The sequence below is a fragment of the Toxoplasma gondii genome, chromosome VI (assembly GCF_000006565.2).
Source record: "Toxoplasma gondii ME49 chromosome VI, whole genome shotgun sequence".
Lineage (NCBI taxonomy): Eukaryota > Apicomplexa > Conoidasida > Eucoccidiorida > Sarcocystidae > Toxoplasma > Toxoplasma gondii.
In genome coordinates, this window is record NC_031473.1 from 1183130 (window position 1) to 1204673 (window position 21544).

At 54.2% G+C, this 21544-nt stretch overlaps 3 protein-coding genes across 3 annotated transcripts; all 3 read right to left on the reverse strand.

Annotated features, from left to right (window-relative positions):
• Positions 1–3824: 3824 nt before the first annotated feature.
• TGME49_240340 (Toxoplasma gondii family E protein) lies at positions 3825–8519 on the reverse strand (the record flags this gene model as incomplete). The annotated part of the gene is made up of 1 exon (XM_002366612.2): positions 3825–8519. Exon 1 carries the CDS (start codon positions 8247–8249, stop codon positions 3825–3827), a length of 4425 nt encoding a protein of 1474 aa, XP_002366653.2. The 5' UTR covers positions 8250–8519.
• A 2393-nt stretch (positions 8520–10912) lies between these two features.
• On the reverse strand, positions 10913–15431 carry TGME49_240350 (Toxoplasma gondii family E protein; the record flags this gene model as incomplete). Its single annotated transcript, XM_002366613.2, has 1 exon — positions 10913–15431. The coding sequence occupies one exon, from the start codon at positions 15429–15431 to the stop codon at positions 11022–11024; it is 4410 nt and encodes a 1469-aa protein (XP_002366654.2). The 3' UTR covers positions 10913–11021.
• A 4100-nt stretch (positions 15432–19531) lies between these two features.
• Positions 19532–21224, reverse strand: TGME49_240360 (Toxoplasma gondii family E protein; the record flags this gene model as incomplete). Its single annotated transcript, XM_002366614.2, has 1 exon — positions 19532–21224. Exon 1 carries the CDS (start codon positions 21032–21034, stop codon positions 19532–19534), a length of 1503 nt encoding a protein of 500 aa, XP_002366655.1. The 5' UTR covers positions 21035–21224.
• Positions 21225–21544: the final 320 nt, after the last annotated feature.

The window sequence follows — 21544 nt, forward strand, 5'->3', positions numbered from 1 at the left end:
TACGGCATTTCTTCTGAAGAGGTAACACCCTGCAGCAATACTGCTAGCTAGCATTTGTGGGGGGGGGGGTAGGATGATGAGGGGGGATGAGGCGCGGCAGGGATCGAATTCAGGGAGCAGATTCAGTGGAATTGCACGTGTGTTGACTTGAACAGATGTGGTGGTGTCTGAAAACGGTCTGTTCCTAAGGATGTCGTATAGAATCAGAATAAAATGAAGATATGGAAGGTTGCATCCAAGTGAACTCTGCATTAACTGCGTTTGGCAGTGTCATGCAACGAAACAGGAGGGCCGAGCTCCCCTTGCTGGGTTCTGTTGACCCGCTGAGCAACCCCATGAAACGCAAAAATGCGGTAAGACATAATGGGGTTCAGGTGTATCTCTGTCTGCATCGTCGAGTTCACTTCGCTTCTAGTGAGTAGCTCAACTGGGCCGCCGCATAGCAGGCCATCACTAGCCAAAGTGCCCGAAATAGGGCGACTTACACTTTTGTGATCGTACAACCCTGAGTCGCATCAGTACGCAGTGGCACGGTGTTTTTCTCTCATGAAAGGAGAGAGATCTTCTCGAGGCCGGACACGGCTCCTGCTTGCATTGCTGCTGTCTCCCTCACACAAGGTCGATAGGAGACGTTTTCCTACTACTTTCTTTCTGTATCTGACTTCAGCTCGAAAGTGGCTGACGACTCGAGGACGGAACTTAGTTATTACAGTTCAGTCGCCGCCAGGGTACACAGTCAGCCGCTTCGATGTTCCCTACCGTCCCAGTGGGCCCGTTAATCTGGCTCTCCTCATTGTCTCGCTCCGTTGTTACGCATCCCCAAGTTGAAAGCAGACGCCTGTGGGTTCATGAAAGCGTCTGCATGGCCGCCTCAGAAAACAGACAGTTCGTAAGACGTAGCTGCGTAGGTCGTAATACTGCGAAATGCCCGCCCTCTCTCGACACGTTCTTTTTAGGAGAAACATTCCCGAGATTAGGTGACTAATACTGCAGAGCTATCAGGAGAAATGGGGTTAGTTGTGAAATGCTTGTCGAATTTGCAGCTAGCTGGTGCCTGCCGAAAAGCACTGAGGCGCAGCTTTGCCAGACTGGTGAGGCGGATACGACGGAATGTGTTTGTTTGAGCGCAGAAATGGTAGTCAGTTTCAGAGGGCCTTGTCTGGCCGCTTTCTCTTCTTTGCCCCGAACTAGCCATCCCTGACTGTCCGCAACCTGCCAAAACAAATATAAACACGAAAGCACATATACAATCATGGCATAACTTCGGGGTTTGGTGAAGCCATGCGCGTTGAAATCGTAAGATGCACTTCGTGTGTGCACCCTGACAGCATGGCACAAGGCTATACGGTATCAGTTTAAGTGGCTCGTTGCGGCTATCCTTCTCCATGGGCTACTGGGGTTCACTGCGTAACTTAACAATAGTATCCGGTCCGCCTACTGGATGACAAATCGTCCTGGGCTTTAACAGGGCTTGTTGGTTTCACCCCTTCATGCCCATGTACCGACAGCACCACCGACTACAGAGCAACTGCCTGCTGATGCCAGGGATTCTAAAAAAACTGGACCAGCCGTGAAACAACACCCGTCGGTCCGAAGGCAATCGATAAATTCATGTGACCCTCGTTCGGGGAGACTTGCAAGCTCAGCGAACTGCGTCCCTGCAGAAACAACTTCTCCTTCACATCAAAGAGCGAGTGTTATGCACGACAATTATGTATTTTGATCTCTACAGTGTCTCGTGGCGCAGTTCGTTCAAAGTGTAGTTCGCGGGCCACCGGCCGTGCATGCTGACCCGAAAGAGGCCCTCCTTCCAGGGGGTAGGACACATCGATTGATAAGAACTGTAGCTTCCTTTGATCAAGCACCGCACAGTCCGCTATCGGTTTGGATCACACACGATTTCACTGTTATGGGTCACCTTCCCGATTTGTTTCGTCCCTACTGCCAACTCTCATTCACTGATATGAGGGAGGGAGATTCCGCGGATGTTTTGATGCATGGTTTTTGGCGGTATAGATCATTACCATCTTTGATCTCCAGAGTTCCCGCTATATTGGGGTTCTCGATTCTCACATGTTGTGCTATGCGACAAAGCGAGTCGAAGCCTAGGTTTCCCCCTGGTTGCGGAATGCTCGAAGCTAACAGTGTCATAGACGCATCTGAATCGACATACTGAAGTCCTCAGGAAAACGAAGTCTCACTGGCAAGAGATCTTAGCAGGGTGAGGAGTCGACGGTGTGCTTCTCTCTTTCTGGTAATGCCGGCCGACGAACGCGCGTTCCCCTCCTTACCGGCGTCACATTCTGTATGGATACAGAGGTGCTCTTTGTTGCATGAGGTCGTTTGCCTCTCGTTGTATCTCCGTTGATACTCGGCATCCCCACGTCGTTATAGTTTGCGCGGGCGTTTGTGTCATCGTCACCGACGGAGCGTTGTCTTCGACAGATACGTGTCTTCGGGAGGTTGCGCCCTGTGAACAACGTGCGCGATCCACCCAGAGACTAGACTACATCAGCGACTGTAGCAGATGCAGGGTGCAGAACGCAGAGGGTGCGTGTAAACAGCCAAGTGTCGCAGGAGCTACCATGCAGTTGTTCACCTATGTCTTGTTCGTCGTATGGCAAAAATACTCTTCGACGCACGTTTACAGTCGCACGCTCTCCCCCAAAAATCAGCACCAGCGTGGGTAACCGCTGCAGCCACAACGTGGCTATCACGTTGACCTTTCCTGTGCAGAAGCGAGCTGAATCGGCGTGTTCTCGTGAGATTCTAGGTCGCAGCAGTGGCTGCGTCGCATGCAACGTGTGCTGCCGAACTTCGTATTAGGTTGCCCACCTCAGGCGTACCACCACGTGAATGTTGCATTCCACAGTCATTCGACAGTATGTAATGCGTTCCATTGGGGTTACGCGCCACTGTCACTTACAGCATTACTAAAACGTCTTCTTTTCTCTGCTCAAGCTTCAAGCGGAAGCGTCAGCTCTCCGTGAAGCATCTTTGCCACAGGTAGCTCCTATACAACCGGGTGTCTAACCCATACTGCTGACAAGCGTCGTGTCATGCCTCACGTTCCCGGCTCGCAGACGTAACGCACCCCAGCAAGTCTTTTTCACTCTTTCACTCGCGTCCCCGTCTTCGCAGTAAACGGCCCCCATCTTATGCTTCTCCGTGACCTCACGCCGTCTCTGGGCGCGCTTCTACCATCACGGCTCATTGGCAGTTTAATTTCCGAGCAAACGCTCCTTCTCAATGCCCGACAGCGAATGTATCCCTTCGTCATGTCTTGCCCCACGGCAAACATCCGATGCAACAACACAACCAGCCATTGAATGTCGTGGCGGATCGTGAGTAACTAGAGAGTCGATGATGGCGCATCCAGGTCGATGCACCACTGGGTTAACATGCGGAAGCATCAGCGCATCGACGCATCCGGCATCATTTGGTCAGCAACACATATTCTGGTGCTCCGCTGGATGAGGCTGTTGAACTGTCAAAAGGGTGAGACGTCTATTTCCATATCCACAACCCACATTTGTCGGTCGAGGCTTCAGCAAGCCTGGTGGACACCAAGCAGTGAAGCAGCCGTGCTGATGTTCACCCAGGGGTTCAGTCTGGCATGTCTCTGTCGTCTTGATCTAGCATGCAACAACCGGTGATGGCGTAGTTGCCCAGACGCCGCTTCGGTATTCGGCTTCCGCCACAAGTATCATGTTGCGGTGAAGCGAAGCCTTTACTTGTGGTGCAGCGCCTGAGACGAAAACTGTTTGGGAAATCTACCAGCACTTCACACAATGACTCAATGGAGCATCGGGAACCGATGTCGATTATGACGCAGGCCCATCGCCCCCTTGATCATCTTGTGTCTTGGGGACATCCGCAACAGTCGTCGCCTGTTCCTTAGCTGCCGCTGATTCACCAGGTGCATTTCGGGCTTCGTACTCCGTGGCCCCCCTTATGTCTGGGGCATGACTGCTATCAGGAAGAGGATCCCATCGATTCTGAGGATTTCTCAGATTGGCTCTCGCTGTCTGACGGAAACTCTGAGCATAAAGCTTAAGCTGTTGACCCATCTGTTGAACAGCCTCTTCGGAATAGGAGCGGAGCCGGAGCACGGCGGTCTCAACTTTAGCTTTGAGATCCGGATCTGACACAGTCATCTCAGGGCTTGATGTTTTCCATTGCTCCGCTGCATTCTTGAATGCGTTTGAGGTGACAAAAAGAGCTGCTGCGTGGAACACTGCCTCTGTTCGCTCATGTTGCCTCTTTGCCTCGTCTGGGTCTGACGGTGGTATCCACCATTGTGTCTCTACGGCTGCGACAGCAGGAGCGACAAGAGGCAGCCAATGCTGCAACTGGTCTCTCAAAAGCTCAACACCAGAGAGAGGATCCGCTGCTCGGAGTGTAACGCCCTCTGATGTGTACAAAATTTCGTCGGAATCTGGATCATAGGCCTCGCCCTTGACGAACGATGGTAGGACCGCCTCGCGGAAAGGAGGCATGTGAAGCAGCGATATGATTTTGCAGCGTTGCGTTGTCTCCGCACGAAGAAGACGGATGGAAACATCGTGGGCAGCTCGGCCACGTGCGGAAATCATTGACAAAATACTGGAGAATGGGGACGTTTTGGTGGCACCTCTTTTCGCCTTTGCATCGACCGTAAACTTATGCAGTCTCTCCGCCCGGCTCTGCTCCAGAGCCTTCATATGGAGCCCACGCGCCACGGCACACAAACTGTCCAGTTGACAGACGAATTCTTCGTTCAACAGCAGTAGTTTGGTCAAAAGATGAAACTCAACAGGCGAGAACAATCGATCATGAAACGCAGGTGAATCGACAAGATCCATAAAGCATTTTACACCAGGTTCAGCCTGGAACATGCGTAGACGCGTCTCATACGCAGCAACAATAGAGAGATATTTATCTTGCAAACTAGCTACCATGGCGTCATACCCAACGGACAGGGGACGCGACGTTTTCTCTACCGGATTCTTCGTCACCTTACCCGACATCACAGTTACATCACCATCCTGTCCTCCTTTGCCGTCGGAAGGTCCAAGAGACGCCTTAACACCTTTATGACTACCCCCTGTTCCCGCCCTTGTATCAGGGGCACGTGTGCGATGTCTCGCTCGTCCGCGTGACGCTACTTCCTGGTCCTCTGCGGCGGCTGACACTCGAGTCGATACAGACTCTGCCTGTTCTGCATGCTGTTCCTTCATTTTCTGCTTGCGTCTGCCTGCTGCGGAAGACGTTTTGGGTCTTGCTCCTGTTCGTAATGCTTCCCGCTGAGCGGCGGCGTCACTGCCCTCCTCGTCCGCCTCAGCGACCTTCACCGTCTCACCCACCACTTCAGTCTCTCCGCCGTGTTCTCCTGTATGCTGCGCCCCAGCCCGCGGTCCCGCGGTGGCGGCCTCTCCATCCTCATCTCCCTTTGCATCCCTTCCGCCTTCATCAGTGCCTGCTTTGTTTTTGTCGGATGCGGCCAACGGTCCCGCCCTTCCCCCTTCTGAGTCTACAGCTGACCTCGGGGCTTCTCCGGTTGTCGTCTGTCCTGTCTGTGGCGCAACACTAGCACCTTTCTTCTTCCGCCTTCCTCCACTCGACTTCTGTCGCTTACTGACCTGCTTCTCACGAGCTGCTGTTTCAGACCGGCTCTTGTCTCTGTCTTCGGACCCAGATCCAATACCCCCTGAGTCATGCTGCAGGGCATCTCCAGTCTCAGTCGCCCCAGCTGATCCTGGACCTTCACCTCCTCTGCCACCACCGTGCACACCCCTGTCCTCACCGTCCTTTTGCGGTTCTGCTTCTTTCGGAACCCCACCCGTCGCCTCACTCGTCACCCCTGCATCAGTAACGTCTCCGGCAGTACCTTCAATCGCCCGCCTACCCCTGTCTTTTTTCGCCTTCTTCTTCCCCGCCTCTTCACCAGTCGATCCTTTGCCTGAGTCACTGCTCAAGCCTCCACCTCCTTGTTTCACCTCTTTTCCCCTCGCCTCGCGACCGTCCACCGGTTTGCTCTCCTTCTTCGCCTCCTCCCTTTGATCCCTCTCCTTCTTCGCCTTCTTCTCCTGCTCCTCTTTCTTCTTCTCCCCGCCACCGCTCGACGACCCCTTACCCTTCTTCCGCTTGTCGTCGTCCCGCTCGTCGTCGCCAGGCCGGCGCCCTCCCCCTCCAGCACCCCCCAGTGGCCCTCCGCTAGCACCGGGTTGCCCTGCATCCTCGCCCTGTCCTTTGACGTCCTTCGACGGCTCTCCACCATCGCGTTTCTCAGACCCTGATGGCGTCCCTCCCTGACTGGCGCCCCGTTGCACGGGCGTTCCTGAGGCGCCAAAACCCACTTTTGATATCTGTGGCAGCGGAGGCTTTGGTGGAGGCCTAGAGGGGAGGCTTGGTCTCGCGCCTGCTCTCCTATGAGAAGCTGAACGATCGATGCTTTCGAAGCGGTTGGTGGGCCTTCGTCCTGGCACTCGAGGTCCACTGGGATAATGGCGTCGCCCACCTGAGACGTCTCGGCTAGTGGCGGACTGTCGATGCCCTGATGATATGAGTCGCTGTCCAAGGCCAGCCACTCTTTTCGCCATACCTTGTCCGTTTGCCGCTGTGCTCCTCGGAGGTGCAGAGAGCGACCGCGAAGCATGCTTGACGACCTCACTGTATGATGGCCTGCGGGGCGGACTGCCAGTTACATCATTGGCGTCATCGCCTGCGGTCTCTCTGGCATCACTTTGGTCGGTTACAAATTTTCCCCATGCGTCACTGGTGCTTGTTGTCGACGAGAACGGATTCCATCCACCGACCATGCCTTCGTCCATTCCCACAATTGACATCGCTTCTTCCAGGGAAGAAGGTTGTGTATCATCTTCATCGTCTCCGCTTCTCCCGCTAAGAGTGAAAAACGAGCTACGTCTCTCTATCCCTACGTCGCCGTCATCGCCTCCGTCTTGTTCAGCATCTTCTGCCTCAAAAATTGTCCCCAGTGAAAAGTCCAATCTTCTCCACAGCTGCATGTCCAGCGAGACAGGCCTCCCGGCATGCACTGGTTGTGCTTCATCGCTTTTCGCATCGCTAGTGGATCCGCTCATTCGTTCCGCCGAGTGAGAGTTGAAATTGTGTTCCAGGGGGGAGGTTTTCTCTCGCGCGGCCGGAGTGCCGCTGTCTGATGGGTTGTCCACACTCTGGGTTTTGTCACCGATGCCACTCGGTGGTGATTCTAGCGTTCCTGCTTCTTCCAGTAGCATCCCGTATGTTTCCGACATCAGCTGGAGCGCTTGCCTTAAACACGTTGTACTGTGGCATGTCTTGGGCAATGCGGCGGACGCAGTTGCAGCGGCATTCATTACCTGAGTAGCTACGAGACGAAGAATTGAAGCCTCTGCGTGTCGCGACCCTGGTGGAGCTCGTCCTTCCAGAAACTCGGAAGCACTTTCAGCCACCACATTTGCAGGCTCACGATTGTCTCCTGCTGCCTGGACATCAGCAACGCCAAGCGCGTAGCCTCTGGCTCCTGTTTCACCTGATGATGAGTGTGCGCCTCCAAAGAGGCCACCAATCCCATATCCAGAAGTTACATAATTTCCGAATTGGACGCGCCTCAAATTCTCACTCATACTTGGGGCGTCGCAAATAGGATCCTTGCTCTCTTCCTGAGATCCCATAGTCTTCCGAGATTCACCACTGCCGTCGCTTCCCTCTGACGCCGCCAGACGACGAACCCTGCCTGATGAAGAAGACAGTGAGTCTGAAAGCGGGGAGCCAGCTTTCAGGTGCTGCAGGCCAGGAAGGGTTGTGTTTGAACTCAGGCCAGCAGGCCGGGGCGGCAAGACACATCGAGAAAGATATTTGGTAAGATAGATCCCGAGGGTAACAGTCAGAAACACGTACAGAAGTCTAAGCTCCGTACGGCTTTGTCGTCGCGTATCCTGACGACCAGACAATGTAGATTTTGTCAAACGACGACGGCTTCGTCGAGACCCCCCTGTCGCCGGTGAGTCTTGAACTACGGTCTTTAGGTCGGACAACTGGGGGGAGATAGTAGCGTATTGACGTGTCTGCAGAGCTTGAGTTGGAATGACAGTCTGTTCCAATTCTATATGTAGCGCGAGTTCCTTTTCACTAGGCGAAGAATGGGTACTCTTACCAGACCTTAAGCCCGCTGTCTCGGCGTACGCCAAGGATGTTTGCCCCGGGCTGCTCATGGTGAACAACGCGTAGGAGACGAACGAGACCATGCACCGTTTTCTCACAGCCATGGTAATCCCACCATCTTCAAGACGAAAAGAAACCGTCTTTATGGAGAATGACAGCCTGCGCTACTTCCCGGCACTCAGGAACTTCGGTTCCGAGGCAGCATCGAGGGTCTGTGCCTCGCGGGCTTTAACTTCTGGCTTTCAGGATGACAGCGTAAGAGCCCGCTGCAGAAGTACCATGTGGGACGATTTAGTGGATTCCTCAACACCCGTAATGGAACACAACGGGATCAAGTGTTGTTTTCATTTCTCGGCTCGCTGGTGGGTCTACGACAGCAACTGCCCGGAGGGTTATGTAGCAGCCCCGCACGGATGCGGGTGCGACTTTGGCAGCCAACTCGCCAGGGTAATTCGCCGACCACCCGGGCAACAGTTCAAAGAATTGCCGTTGGCTGTCAGAATCCCTTCTCCACCAATACCGGTGACACCTTACCCTGTGTAACATGAGGAGCCAATGTAACAACACTATTTTGTTCAAGTGGGATCATCCTTGAGCCTACCATGGATAGTCAGAAGTTTCTCAGTCAACGAGGGACCCCCCAAGCAACAACGCTCGCTGGAATCGAGTGGGGCTCGCAGAGTCAATCGGAATCAGCGAGATGATTGGATTTGTTGGCTACCAGATGCGGTGCGGTTCCTCGATCACACAATCGGCAGAAGCTTCGGCATCAAGCGTTGTAGCGTCTAGAAATGGTCGTATTTTGCTGGGTAAAAGCCGAATTATAGCGGCGTGTGTGCGACATCCCGCAGAAGAGTAGGCTTCCAGCTCTGGATGCCTGTGCCAGTGAAAACACAACAAACCATAACAACGAGCACGTTGCGTCCGTGTTGCCGAGGGTAACCTACCTACAAATGTTACCACATCTGGGCTTCTGTCTAATGCTTTTTTAGCCGCAGTGTGCTGCTCAGGACAACAAAATGCATCCCACTGACGACAAAATTGTGCGCCATGTCAGTAGGACTGGGACACTATTTTGCGTGATAAAAGGGGTTACACAGTCATTCCCAAGGCCCAGCTTGGCCTCTGCTTATATATCTATATATGCTATCAAACCCCTAACACGATGTAAGGTCATCCACCTGGTGCCTTTTCCCGTAGCTGACTTCCCTTGAAACCGTCTCAGCTTGTCAAGACATCTTAGCGCCAGCAGTGCAGCCGCTACATGGTTCCACATACAGTCTCTGGAAAGTTATCTGCCGTCTCAGGTCCCATATTAGCACTTCCCTGACTGTAGTGTTAAGCTGAGAAAAGAAGAGAGGGCCTCACTCGACGATGTCTGCTGGGCTGCCTCATATGAAACGATGCGTAAAAGCACCGTTCCGTTGACCTGGCAAAGCAGACGGATACACACTCTCTTTAGTCTGTTTCGAAATAGTTCATATGAGTGCCTGCCACGGTGACATGGTGAAAATAAACGAAGGCTTTTTTGTGCTTGAAACGGGTCAACTTCGTTGCGATTCTGCTTCACAAAAGAAGGCCACTTCGCGGGCTCAGCTACGATACAGAACAACAGTTGTTTTCTACACCACAGAAAGAGATCCACCCACCTGGATCCAGCTGTAAACTTGACACGACCGTCCCAGCGCGGAGAATCTCTGATTCTTTTTGCGACCGATTGCACTTCATGTCATAGTTCTGTAGACCCTGATGACAAGTAGAGTCAATGATAACGGTGTCAAGGGCATTGTCCCACTTGCCACACGCTCTAACCACGCCATGAGTCACCGTTAATCATTTACCCGCGCCTATGTTTGCTGAACTGGTGCGCAGCAGCAACATGTGACAGCAGGCACATCAGTCATCATACTGTTCATCAGAGCCCGTTAGACATGGCATTTGCTAAAACAACAGTTCTGTGTTGGTCTTCTACTCGCGTTCGTTTCGGCTTCCGCATTCGCGGAGTCGGTAATCTGTCTTGGCTTATGCAGCGGCGCGACGATTTTGTTAACACTTCACGTCATCTGTAACCACAGCCTCACCGAGGATTATCAAGAGTATTCCTTATAGTACGCACATTCGAACAACTGTTGCATCTCAGAAAAGAAGCAAAAAGCCTCCAATTCAACCTCATGTACCTTTGGGTCCATCTTTCCAGATGACGCCCCAGACGACCGTACTCGATCGTTTCTCTTTCGCTTTGAGCAAATGAATGACGGCAATCTGTCACTTTTGGAACTCCAATTGTTCTTCAAATGTACTGCTCGCGCGCGAAACACCAGTGGCAAAAACACGACCGACCCTTGCATTTTATGGCGCATTCTGAGAAAACAACACGTCCAGGATGGCACATCCAGATCGATGCACCACCCCGTCTCCATGTAAGAGCCCTGACACATCGACGCATGCGACATCACCTGGTTTGAAACTCATCTTCTAGCTCCACAAGAGCAGTCGTAACGGTCGCTCGAGGCTTCATCCTGGACCGTCGGACAAAACTCCTCGAGCCTAGCGCATTACGATCCTTTGTCGGCTTCCTCATTTTCCCCGGCAAAAGGGCAATTCGTGTAGACGCCAATCAGTAAGGCACGCGTGCCGATGTTCACCTAGAGGTTCAGCCCCGCATGTCTGTTTCGTCTCGATCTAGCTTGCACATCAATCGGTGATGCCGCGGTTTCCCAGACACCGCTTCGATATTGGGCTTCCGCCACAAATATCGTATTCGGGGGAAGAGCAGTGTTCAGTTGTGGTGCAGCACCCGAGACAAAAACGGAATGGAAATCCTAGAGGGGCATTCCAAAATGGCGCAATGAATTATTGAGGGCCCTGGCCTGTTATCAGACGGAGCCATCCGTTTCTTGCTCCTCGTGTGTCTTTTGCACGGCTGCCACATCTGCCGGCGGTTCCTTCGTTGTCTGTGTATCTGCAGGCCCTTCCTGAGCGTCGAGCTCCGCAGCGCCCCGTACGTCTGGGGCGTGTCCGTTATCAGGCAGAGGGTCCCATCGGTTCTGAGGATTCCTAACATTGGCTTTAGCGGTTTGCCTGTAGCTGGCGGAATACGCCTGCGCGTATTCTCGCTTCAATAAAATGATTTCATCTTGAGCGGATGCGACGTGTTTAAGAGCGGATAGAGCCCCAGCTTTTAGAGCAGGATCTGTCAGGTGGATGGTCGCATGTCCCCAATAATTCATTGCGTCAGCTAGTACGTGCCAGGACACGTATGTGGCTGATATTTTGAAAACCGCTGTCGTTCGCTCGTGCTGCCTCCTTGCCTCGTCCGGGTCAGAAGGTGGATCCCACCATTTCGCCTCTACATCTGAAATGACTGATTCGACCTGAGCTTGCCACTGCAGCAACGTATCTCTAAGAATCATAGCGACAGACACCGGATCTGCAGCTCGAAGAGCGATTCCGGACGACGTGTATACAACTTCCTGGGAATCAGGATCGTATCCTTCTTCAGTGGGGAACAGCGGTATGCCGAGATCCGGGACAGGTGGCAGATGCACGCGTGCTATATCTGCGCACCGGCACGCTGTATCCGCCTGAAGAAAGAGCTGAAACTCCTGGCGGGCAGTGTCCCTAGCCGTCGCAGTTTCAATTATGATGCCGGAGAAAGGAGATTCGTCGATGCCGATGATGTCATATCCGGCGTCGCGACTCCTGGCAGTGGCCACTTTTGGAAGTGCCCCCGACGTCCGCCGAGCCTGTGTCCTTTGTTCCAAAGCTGCCTTATGCAGACCAGACGCGACCTCGAACAAAGCCTCTAATCGGTGTAGATATTCTCCTTTTAACAGAATTAATCTGGTCAACATGTGATATTGAGCAGGGCGAAATGCAGTTCCTATAAACTTGTCCGATCCGATAAGACCCATGAATTCATCTCCGCCGGGTTCAGCCTTTAGCTGCTCCACCGCCGCGAGATGGTCCGTAACAACGCTTCTCAATTTAGATCGCAAACTAGGTGCCATGGACGTAAACCGACTGGACCGCACCTGTGGCGCCTGATCCTCCTGCCACGTCGACGGCTTCCCCGACACCACAGTTACATCACCATCCTGTCCTCCTTTGCCGTCGGAAGGTCCAAGAGACGCCTTAACACCTTTATGACTACCACCTGTTCCCGCCCTTGTATCAGGGGCACGTGTGCGATGTCTCGCTCGTCCGCGTGACGCTACTTCCTGGTCCTCTGCGGCGGCTGACACTCGAGTCGATACAGACTCTGCCTGTTCTGCATGCTGTTCCTTCATTTTCTGCTTGCGTCTGCCTGCTGCGGAAGACGTTTTGGGTCTTGCTCCTGTTCGTAATGCTTCCCGCTGAGCGGCGGCGTCACTGCCCTCCTCGTCCGCCTCAGCGACCTTCACCGTCTCACCCACCACTTCAGTCTCTCCGCCGTGTTCTCCTGTATGCTGCGCCCCAGCCCGCGGTCCCGCGGTGGCGGCCTCTCCATCCTCATCTCCCTTTGCATCCCTTCCGCCTTCATCAGTGCCTGCTTTGTTTTTGTCGGATGCGGCCAACGGTCCCGCCCTTCCCCCTTCTGAGTCTACAGCTGACCTCGGGGCTTCTCCGGTTGTCGTCTGTCCTGTCTGTGGCGCAACACTAGCACCTTTCTTCTTCCGCCTTCCTCCACTCGACTTCTGTCGCTTACTGACCTGCTTCTCACGAGCTGCTGTTTCAGACCGGCTCTTGTCTCTGTCTTCGGACCCAGATCCAATACCCCCTGAGTCATGCTGCAGGGCATCTCCAGTCTCAGTCGCCCCAGCTGATCCTGGACCTTCACCTCCTCTGCCACCACCGTGCACACCCCTGTCCTCACCGTCCTTTTGCGGTTCTGCTTCTTTCGGAACCCCACCCGTCGCCTCACTCGTCACCCCTGCATCAGTAACGTCTCCGGCAGTCCCTTCAATCGCCCGCCTACCCCTGTCTTTTTTCGCCTTCTTCTTCCCCGCCTTTTCACCAGTCGATCCTTTGCCTGAGTCACTGCTCAAGCCTCCACCTCCTTGTTTCACCTCTTTTCCCCTCGCCTCGCGACCGTCCACCGGTTTGCTCTCCTTCTTCGCCTCCTCCCTTTGATCCCTCTCCTTCTTCGCCTTCTTCTCCTGCTCCTCTTTCTTCTTCTCCCCGCCACCGCTCGACGACCCCTTACCCTTCTTCCGCTTGTCGTCGTCCCGCTCGTCGTCGCCAGGCCGGCGCCCTCCCCCTCCAGCACCCCCCAGTGGCCCTCCGCTAGCACCGGGTTGCCCTGCATCCTCGCCCTGTCCTTTGACGTCCTTCGACGGCTCTCCACCATCGCGTTTCTCAGACCCTGATGGCGTCCCTCCCTGACTGGCGCCCCGTTGCACGGGCGTTCCTGAGGCGCCAAAACCCACTTTTGATATCTGTGGCAGCGGAGGCTTTGGTGGAGGCCTAGAGGGGAGGCTTGGTCTCGCGCCTGCTCTCCTATGAGAAGCTGAACGATCGATGCTTTCGAAGCGGTTGGTGGGCCTTCGTCCTGGCACTCGAGGTCCACTGGGATAATGGCGTCGCCCACCTGAGACGTCTCGGCTAGTGGCGGACTGTCGCTGCCCTGATGATGTGAGTCGCTGTCCAAGGCCAGCCACTCTTTTCGCCATACCTTGTCCGTTTGCCGCTGTGCTCCTCGGAGGTGCAGAGAGCGACCGCGAAGCATGCTTGACGACCTCACTGTATGATGGCCTGCGGGGCGGACTGCCAGTTACATCATTGGCGTCATCGCCTGCGGTCTCTCTGGCATCACTTTGGTCGGTTACAAATTTTCCCCATGCGTCACTGGTGCTTGTTGTCGACGAGAACGGATTCCATCCACCGACCATGCCTTCGTCCATTCCCACAATTGACATCGCTTCTTCCAGGGAAGAAGGTTGTGTACCGTCGTCTTTTGCGTCCCACACGACATCCGTGAACATCGATCCACCATTGTGCCTCCACGGGTCGAACTCATCTCCGGGGTCCGCCTGCTCCGAGGGAGCTGACTCATGAATTGTTGCCAAAGAGGAACCTCTTCCATACCGTGAATTAACTTGTGAAACAAACGATATTCGCGTTGACAGGGGCCGAGGTCCGTTGCCAAGCGCTTCGCTAGTCTGTGTTCGATTGATGGCCGTAGTCTGAGAGCTTGGCATGGGTTCCGCAGTGGGGCTGTCTGTGTCCGCCACCCCGATACGACTGCGTGAAGGGCGTTCTAGTCCCGCCGTGCCTTCATCGTTGCTTTCCCTTTTTTCCCCAGCTTCGACGGATTTCGCTTCTTCCATCAAACAGCCATACCCTTCACCCAGATGTTGGAGGGCCAACCGGAGTCCCGATGACGATAAACGAACTCTCCCCAGTGCTTCGGACGCAGCGGCAGCAGCACTCATCACGACGCTAGCTATTTCGCGAAGCAAAGCAGCTTCGGAGGAAGGCGACCCGGGCTCGAAATTGGTTTCGAGGAACTCAGAAACGTTCAGCGGCGCTGCCTCCGTGTGGCCAGAGTGGGTAACTCCTGCAGTCTGGCCCCTAAAAGCTTCCAACTCCCAACCGCTGGCGGCTGGTCCCCTCGAGGAAGAGGATGCGCCTGTAAGCGGGCCCACAACCGCATGACCGGTGCCTTGAGATCTGAGCACACTCGAGGCGTTAGCAACCCCACTTGCTGCTGGGTACTCGCAGATGGGTTCCTTGCTCTCGCTCTGGGATCCAGTATTCGGAGATTCGTCGCTGCCGCCACCCCACTCCGCAGCAGCCAGACGGCGGCCTTTTTCGGTTACGGCAGAACGTGAACCTGAACTCAGAGGAGGGGACTTCCCCTGTTGAACGCCAAGAGGACTCGTGTCTGAACTCAAGCCAGCATGCCGGGGCGTCAAGACACACCGAGAAAGGTATTTGCTTAGATAGACCCCAAGAGTAACTGTCAGAATGACGGACAGCAGTCTCCGTTTCGCACGGGTGCGTCGTGGCGTATGGTCACGACCAGATAAGGTAGAATTTTCCAGACGTCGACGCCTTCGACGAGACACTCCTGAGGTCGATGAGTCTTGATTGGTGGCGTTCAGGTCTGACAGCCTGTGAGAGTTGGTAGAGTATTGACGTATCATAGAAATATCAGACGGAATGCCAGTCTCTTCAGAGATCTGTGTTATAACGGGTCTCTTTTCTCGAGGCAATTGATGTTTTTGAGCCTCAGATATTGAGATCTGAAATTCGTCGTGTGCTTGCCGCTTCCTCACCGACGGACTTTGTACCGGCTCGTCCATCGTGAACAACCCGCAGCAAATCTAAGCGGCACCGTGCATGCTTGCGCCTTTGCCATGGAAATCACATCATTCCTGGAGTGAATGCGCGTTGACACTACAAAAGGTAACAGTTCGTGTGACGCATTATGACTCCATTTAGGGTCCGCTCCATTCGGGGGTTGTAGCTTCAAGATTCCCACATGCCAGAGAGAAGGTCCCGACAAAAAAATGCCACCAGAGGTTCTCAGTGGATCCTGCCGCAACCGAAGTTAAACAAAGCAAAAGCATTTTCTATGATCGTTAGGTTGCCTGGGTCGAGGGCCTGAAGTGCCCAGCAGCGTGTACCATCCCTGCGCGAAGGCGGGCGCGAATTTGCCACTCAACTCGCCAAAATAATTCAGCTTGCACAAGAGTATAATTGCCGTTGGATTTCCACAGCGTCGCCTCCAATCTTCGACTTCCAATCTGATTCAAGCTCAGTAAATCTAAAGTGAAGGTCGCTCAAACAATAAAAGTCACCGGGCCCCACAGCAGAGGCGCCATTTGGGGGTGTTTCTCGGCGGTATTCAGGCCCCAGGAGCAGCACTGCTAGCTATCATTTGGAGGAGCTCGCGGACGCATTCGACTTCCGCTAGCAAATTTAGGGGTCTTATCCCCAAGTCGATATGAGAGTGTAAGCTCGTGTTCCTGCCTATGGAAGTCACAACCAGCGCGGTTGTTCTATATGATCCCCAAAAACGATTTGGCCATGTTACGAGACATGCCAGACCCGCTGTGCAAGGCTCTGCCACGACACAAGCACAAGATGCCGAAACAGGCAGCTGGTCGCGTCCGTATGACCGAGTTCCATGTCGTTAGAGCATTCCCATCGTTTTGGCCATAGGCATCGCCGAAAAGATGCCAGTATCGCCAAAATTGTCTGCAGTAGCTGTGTGGGCAGGTCACGAGAACAACGGCTGGCCGCGCCGCTGGAACAGCTGGAACTTGTGACACAGGTTAGGAGACTGCATCTGGGTAAGGCTATTAGTTCTGTCTCTTCAGGAGAAAAGATGGCATTTTTCGAGTGAAATGTGAGACAGCTACCGTTTCGTGGCGTAACAGGGTGTCTGTGCATGAAGCTGCCGTGTCACTGTCAGACTAACTAAGTGACATCCACAGTCTGGTTGCCCCTGTCGCTGTCCTCCAATTGAAACAGGATCCGCTCATGAACCCACATAATCTCCACAGCTTACTCGCCACCATTTGATGCACTCAGTCAGTTGCACGTAATCCGTCGGGCCAGCGAGCTCGTGCCTTGGAGTACACGCAGTATCTCGTTTTTCTGACATACACATGTCTACGATAGCAGACGCGTTCGGCTGGCTGCCTTGTGACTATGTGACAGGACACTGCAGAAGACCCTCAGTTCTCCCGAGGCCTCAAGGAAAAAGGCATACCCTTAACTACTAATCATGACGTCCTCATGCAGACGAACGAGGAGCAGGGTCCTTGAACGCTACTTAGCCTGGGAGCGTTTTCTCGTGTCAAGGGCAGGACAAAGAAACGTGCACTCTCTTGTACTGGAGAGACTCCGTTCCTCCACAACGCCTCCACATTTATTTAACCGTCTAGATGCAATCTATATCATGACGCAAACATCTGGGAAAGCGCAACTAAGCAGCATTGACGAAATCCAGAAATTACTTCCTGTGCTGTTCCGGACAGCCGTGTACAGGCGGCACGACCAGCAGATCTACTGACAAAGGGCTCAGAGCTTCTGAGCATTCTTCGGTCATCATTCGCCCTGTTTCTCGCGTGAGTACCGTTAAACATACTTATTGGAGTTTGGGCACCAGGTGGCTGCTCAGCACTGCTCTGCGCTAGGTGATGGTCCCACCCAGGAGGTATGTGACATTAGAGGCGAGTGATTTTCACAGGAGACGCCAAACTGAGCACAAACTGAGAGAAATGAACATTCGTCCGCCAGTGCACACACAGCCATCGAAACACAAGCACGAACTTGTTTCTTCTCCGCCGCCACTTCCGCACACTCTCCGCTTTGATCAGAGTTTGTGGGCGTCCAAATGTCGCCACTGTCTACGCATACATGGGAGCTGCGAAACTGTAGGCGGTTTGCTAAGATAGACCCAAGTGTCTTGGCCAATTTTCCCCTGCACCTCGAGGTACGATCCAAAAGAAAAAAACTCTCTGCTTCGTCTGGCGAGTGCGTTGACACACTTTATACTAGCCCCTCACCGCTCTATAGCCCCACGTGCGTGAATGACCAACGTCACCGGCGACACGGTCATTGCGCCTGGGATGCCGTTACTCGTGAAAAATCAGAACACCCAAGAAGGAAGAATAGGCTTCTTCGGTGGCATCTTCTCGGCTTCGTGCATTCCCAGTGAGGCGGGACGTGATATGCCACGAGGCAGAGAATGTAGCTGTCGTAGACGCCACTAGGGGCACCGGACTACGCGCGCGCCGTATGTCTTCTTAATCATTCATGCACGGTGCGCGGATGCACCGCGGTGCATAGAACTGTTTTTGTTTTTAATTTAAAAGTACTTCGCCAAAAGAGTCATCATCGGGTAAGGAAAAGTTATCAGCAGCCACGACATTCCGCAACACAGAATATGCAAGAAACAATTCGGCGTCTTGTACGACTCGAAGGTCACCTGCCGAATCCCTCTTAGATATGGCCGCATCGCTTTGTTGCTCTTCAAGGGTCTAGGGGACGTCGGCGACATAGATCGCCGATTCTGCGTCTGTCTGTATAACTACAGGCTCTTGCTCAGCCTGCATCTTTGCCGCTGTTCCTACGTCCGAGGCGTGTTACGGGGTAGACGATCCCATCCGATGATGGGATTTCTAGCCCCGACTCTGGTGTTTTGTTTTAGCTCTGCGAATAGATGAGGACTCTAAATTCCCTTTCGGTGATTTCATACTTCGTAAAGCTATAGAGCAGCTGAAAAGTGGATTGAATAGTGAGTTCCGCAGCTCCTGACAAAGTCGCGGACATCGCATGCTGTGTCAGTCTTTTAGCAGCCTTCCTACAATGGCTCCATGCTAAATGAGCACCTAGTGCTTGAAATGCGGCAGTCGATCTTTCATGCTGTGGGTTGGCCTATTGTGTGTCCGAAAGCAATTTCCACCATTTTGCTTCGACGTCCGAGAGAATGTTCATGGAAGAAGACTTCCACTTTTGCAGGGCGGTCAAAGACATAATGGCACGCACCTGATCCGCGGCTGGAGGAGGGGTTTCGACAGGCGGGTCTAAACCCTTGTCAGTGTCGGGTTTGAATCCTTTGTCAATGAGGGTTCGTGGTGTATCCACCGGCATCGACAAATGCGGCAGAATAACAGTCAATTCTGGGATGCATCAGAACATGGCATGGGCCTCCATAAGAACAGCGCTTCTGGAACAACCATGTTGGCCCTCAACATCAATGCTTTCCAACATCTGAGAGACGGCGGACTCTCCGGCCGCAACTTTTTTAGCACCCGCACTTCTCGGCGTTGAAGCTGCGCCACGTGAGCCGCTCCCCCGCCCATATCCGCATCTGTCAATTTATTTGTCATCTGCACTCAATGACTATTCTGTGTCACCTTTTACAAGGCCTCGAGCCGAGAAGCAGTGTCTAACTTTAGGAGCGCCGACCACGACAGTATATGGTGCACCTCTGCCGGGATCGCCTCACCGACAAACTCCTCCATCAATGGTATCTGTGACCATGCTTCCGCATCAGACGATGACTGTCGCATTTTCCGTCGCTTCTGGTGGTTCGAAAACCGTGCACACAATTTGGTTCGCAGACTCGGAACAGTTATGTCAAAATCCACAGATGAAGAAGAGGACAGCCTCTCTCGTAACCCCATCTACCTTTTTCCGGACACACGATCAGAACTAGGTCCCCCGGTCCTTCCACTGACACCAGCAGACCTTGCAGTCCCTTTAGAAGTATCGTGGACACGCTCGGCTCTCGCCCGTCTGGCAGCGAGATATGTGCGTTGTCGCTCTCTGCCGCGTGTCTGCGTCGCTACCTGCTCTTCAGTGCTTGGTGACAGACTGACGCAGCCTCAGACAGCACCGGCAGTTCTGTCCTCTGTCTCCGCTTCTTCTGCTTTCGTTCGCTTATCGCTCATGAAGTCTTCGGTCTTGCTCCGGCTCGCAAACCTTCCCGCTGTGAGGCGGCGTCACTGCCCTCCTCGTCCGCCTCAGCGACCTTCACCGTCTCACCCACCACTTCAGTCTCTCCGCCGTGTTCTCCTGTATGCTGTGCCCCAGCCCGCGGTCCCGCGGTGGCGGCCTCTCCATCCTCATCTCCCTTTGCATCCCTTCCGCCTTCATCAGTGCCTGCTTTGTTTTTGTCGGATGCGGCCAACGGTCCCGCCCTTCCCCCTTCTGAGTCTACAGCTGACCTCGGGGCTTCTCCGGTTGTCGTCTGTCCTGTCTGTGGCGCAACACTAGCACCTTTCTTCTTCCGCCTTCCTCCACTCGACTTCTGTCGCTTACTGACCTGCTTCTCACGAGCTGCTGTTTCAGACCGGCTCTTGTCTCTGTCTTCGGACCCAGATCCAATACCCCCTGAGTCATGCTGCAGGGCATCTCCAGTCTCAGTCGCCCCAGCTGATCCTGGACCTTCACCTCCTCTGCCACCACCGTGCACACCCCTGTCCTCACCGTCCTTTTGCGGTTCTGCTTCTTTCGGAACCCCACCCGTCGCCTCACTCGTCACCCCTGCATCAGTAACGTCTCCGACAGTCTCTTCAATCGCCCGCCTGCCCCTGTCTTTTTTCGCCTTCTTCTTCCCCGCCTTTTCACCAGTCGATCCTTTGCCTGAGTCACTGCTCAAGCCGCCATCTCCTTGTTTCACCTCTTTTCCCCTCGCCTCGCGACCGTCCACCGGTTTGCTCTCCTTCTTCGCCTCCTCCCTTTGATCCCTCTCCTTCTTCGCCTTCTTCTCCTGCTCCTCTTTCTTCTTCTCCCCGCCACCGCTCGACGACCCCTTACCCTTCTTCCGCTTGTCGTCGTCCCGCTCGTCGTCGCCAGGCCGGCGCCCTCCCCCTCCAGCACCCCCCAGTGGCCCTCCGCTAGCACCGGGTTGCCCTGCATCCTCGCCCTGTCCTTTGACGTCCTTCGACGGCTCTCCACCATCGCGTTTCTCAGACCCTGATGGCGTCCCTCCCTGACTGGCGCCCCGTTGCACGGGCGTTCCTGAGGCGCCAAAACCCACTTTTGATATCTGTGGCAGCGGAGGCTTTGGTGGAGGCCTAGAGGGGAGGCTTGGTCTCGCGCCTGCTCTCCTATGAGAAGCTGAACGATCGATGCTTTCGAAGTGGTTGGTGGGCCTTCGTCCTGGCACTCGAGGTCCACTGGGATAATGGTGTCGCTCACCTGAGGCGTCTCGGCTAGTGGCGGACTGTCGACGGGCAGACGACGGTTTCTGATGTCGTGGCACAGCCACTGCGTTCCCCAGTTGTTGTCGTCCTGCCGCTCTGTGCTTCGGAGGTTCCGGCTGCGTCCGCGAAGGATGTGTCAGGACATCACTGTAAGATCGCTTGTCGGTCTGACGTCCTGTCGCACCATCGGCATCTTCACATCTTGTCGCTGCTTTACCATTTGGAGCTGAAAGATGTTTCATGCGATTGTGGTGCTCTTAGCACACGTTAACGGATTACGGGGACCCGCCACACCTTTGTCCAGCCCGAAAATTGACATAGCCTATATCGTAGACGGGGTCTCTTTTCCTTCGTCTCCTGCGCCCTTCATGCCGCCGTGGACAACGGACTGCCCTTCTCCGTGCATACCTTGGCTTTGTTTTTCTTGCCGTGTTGCTCGGAACCCTTGCTCATAAAACTTCTTCCGAGTGAATAGTCAGTATCTAACCGAGACTGCATTCCGGAGAAGCCGGAACTCCGGGGTCTCGGAAACTGTGGTTCTTGGCTTGACAGACGGGTAGTGGCTCTTGCGCAGCTGTCCATAGACTGAGTGCTTGGGCTGTTCCTCGCTTTAGGGCTAGGTGCCCCTGTTGCTCCGCCGCTTCCTGGACAGTGCCCCCGCTGCGCCGAATTTGCTGTGCTGCTTCCACCTGCCTCTTTCTTTCATGCGCCTCAAACAGTACTGCACCGTCTATCTCTGCCAGCTGTTGAGC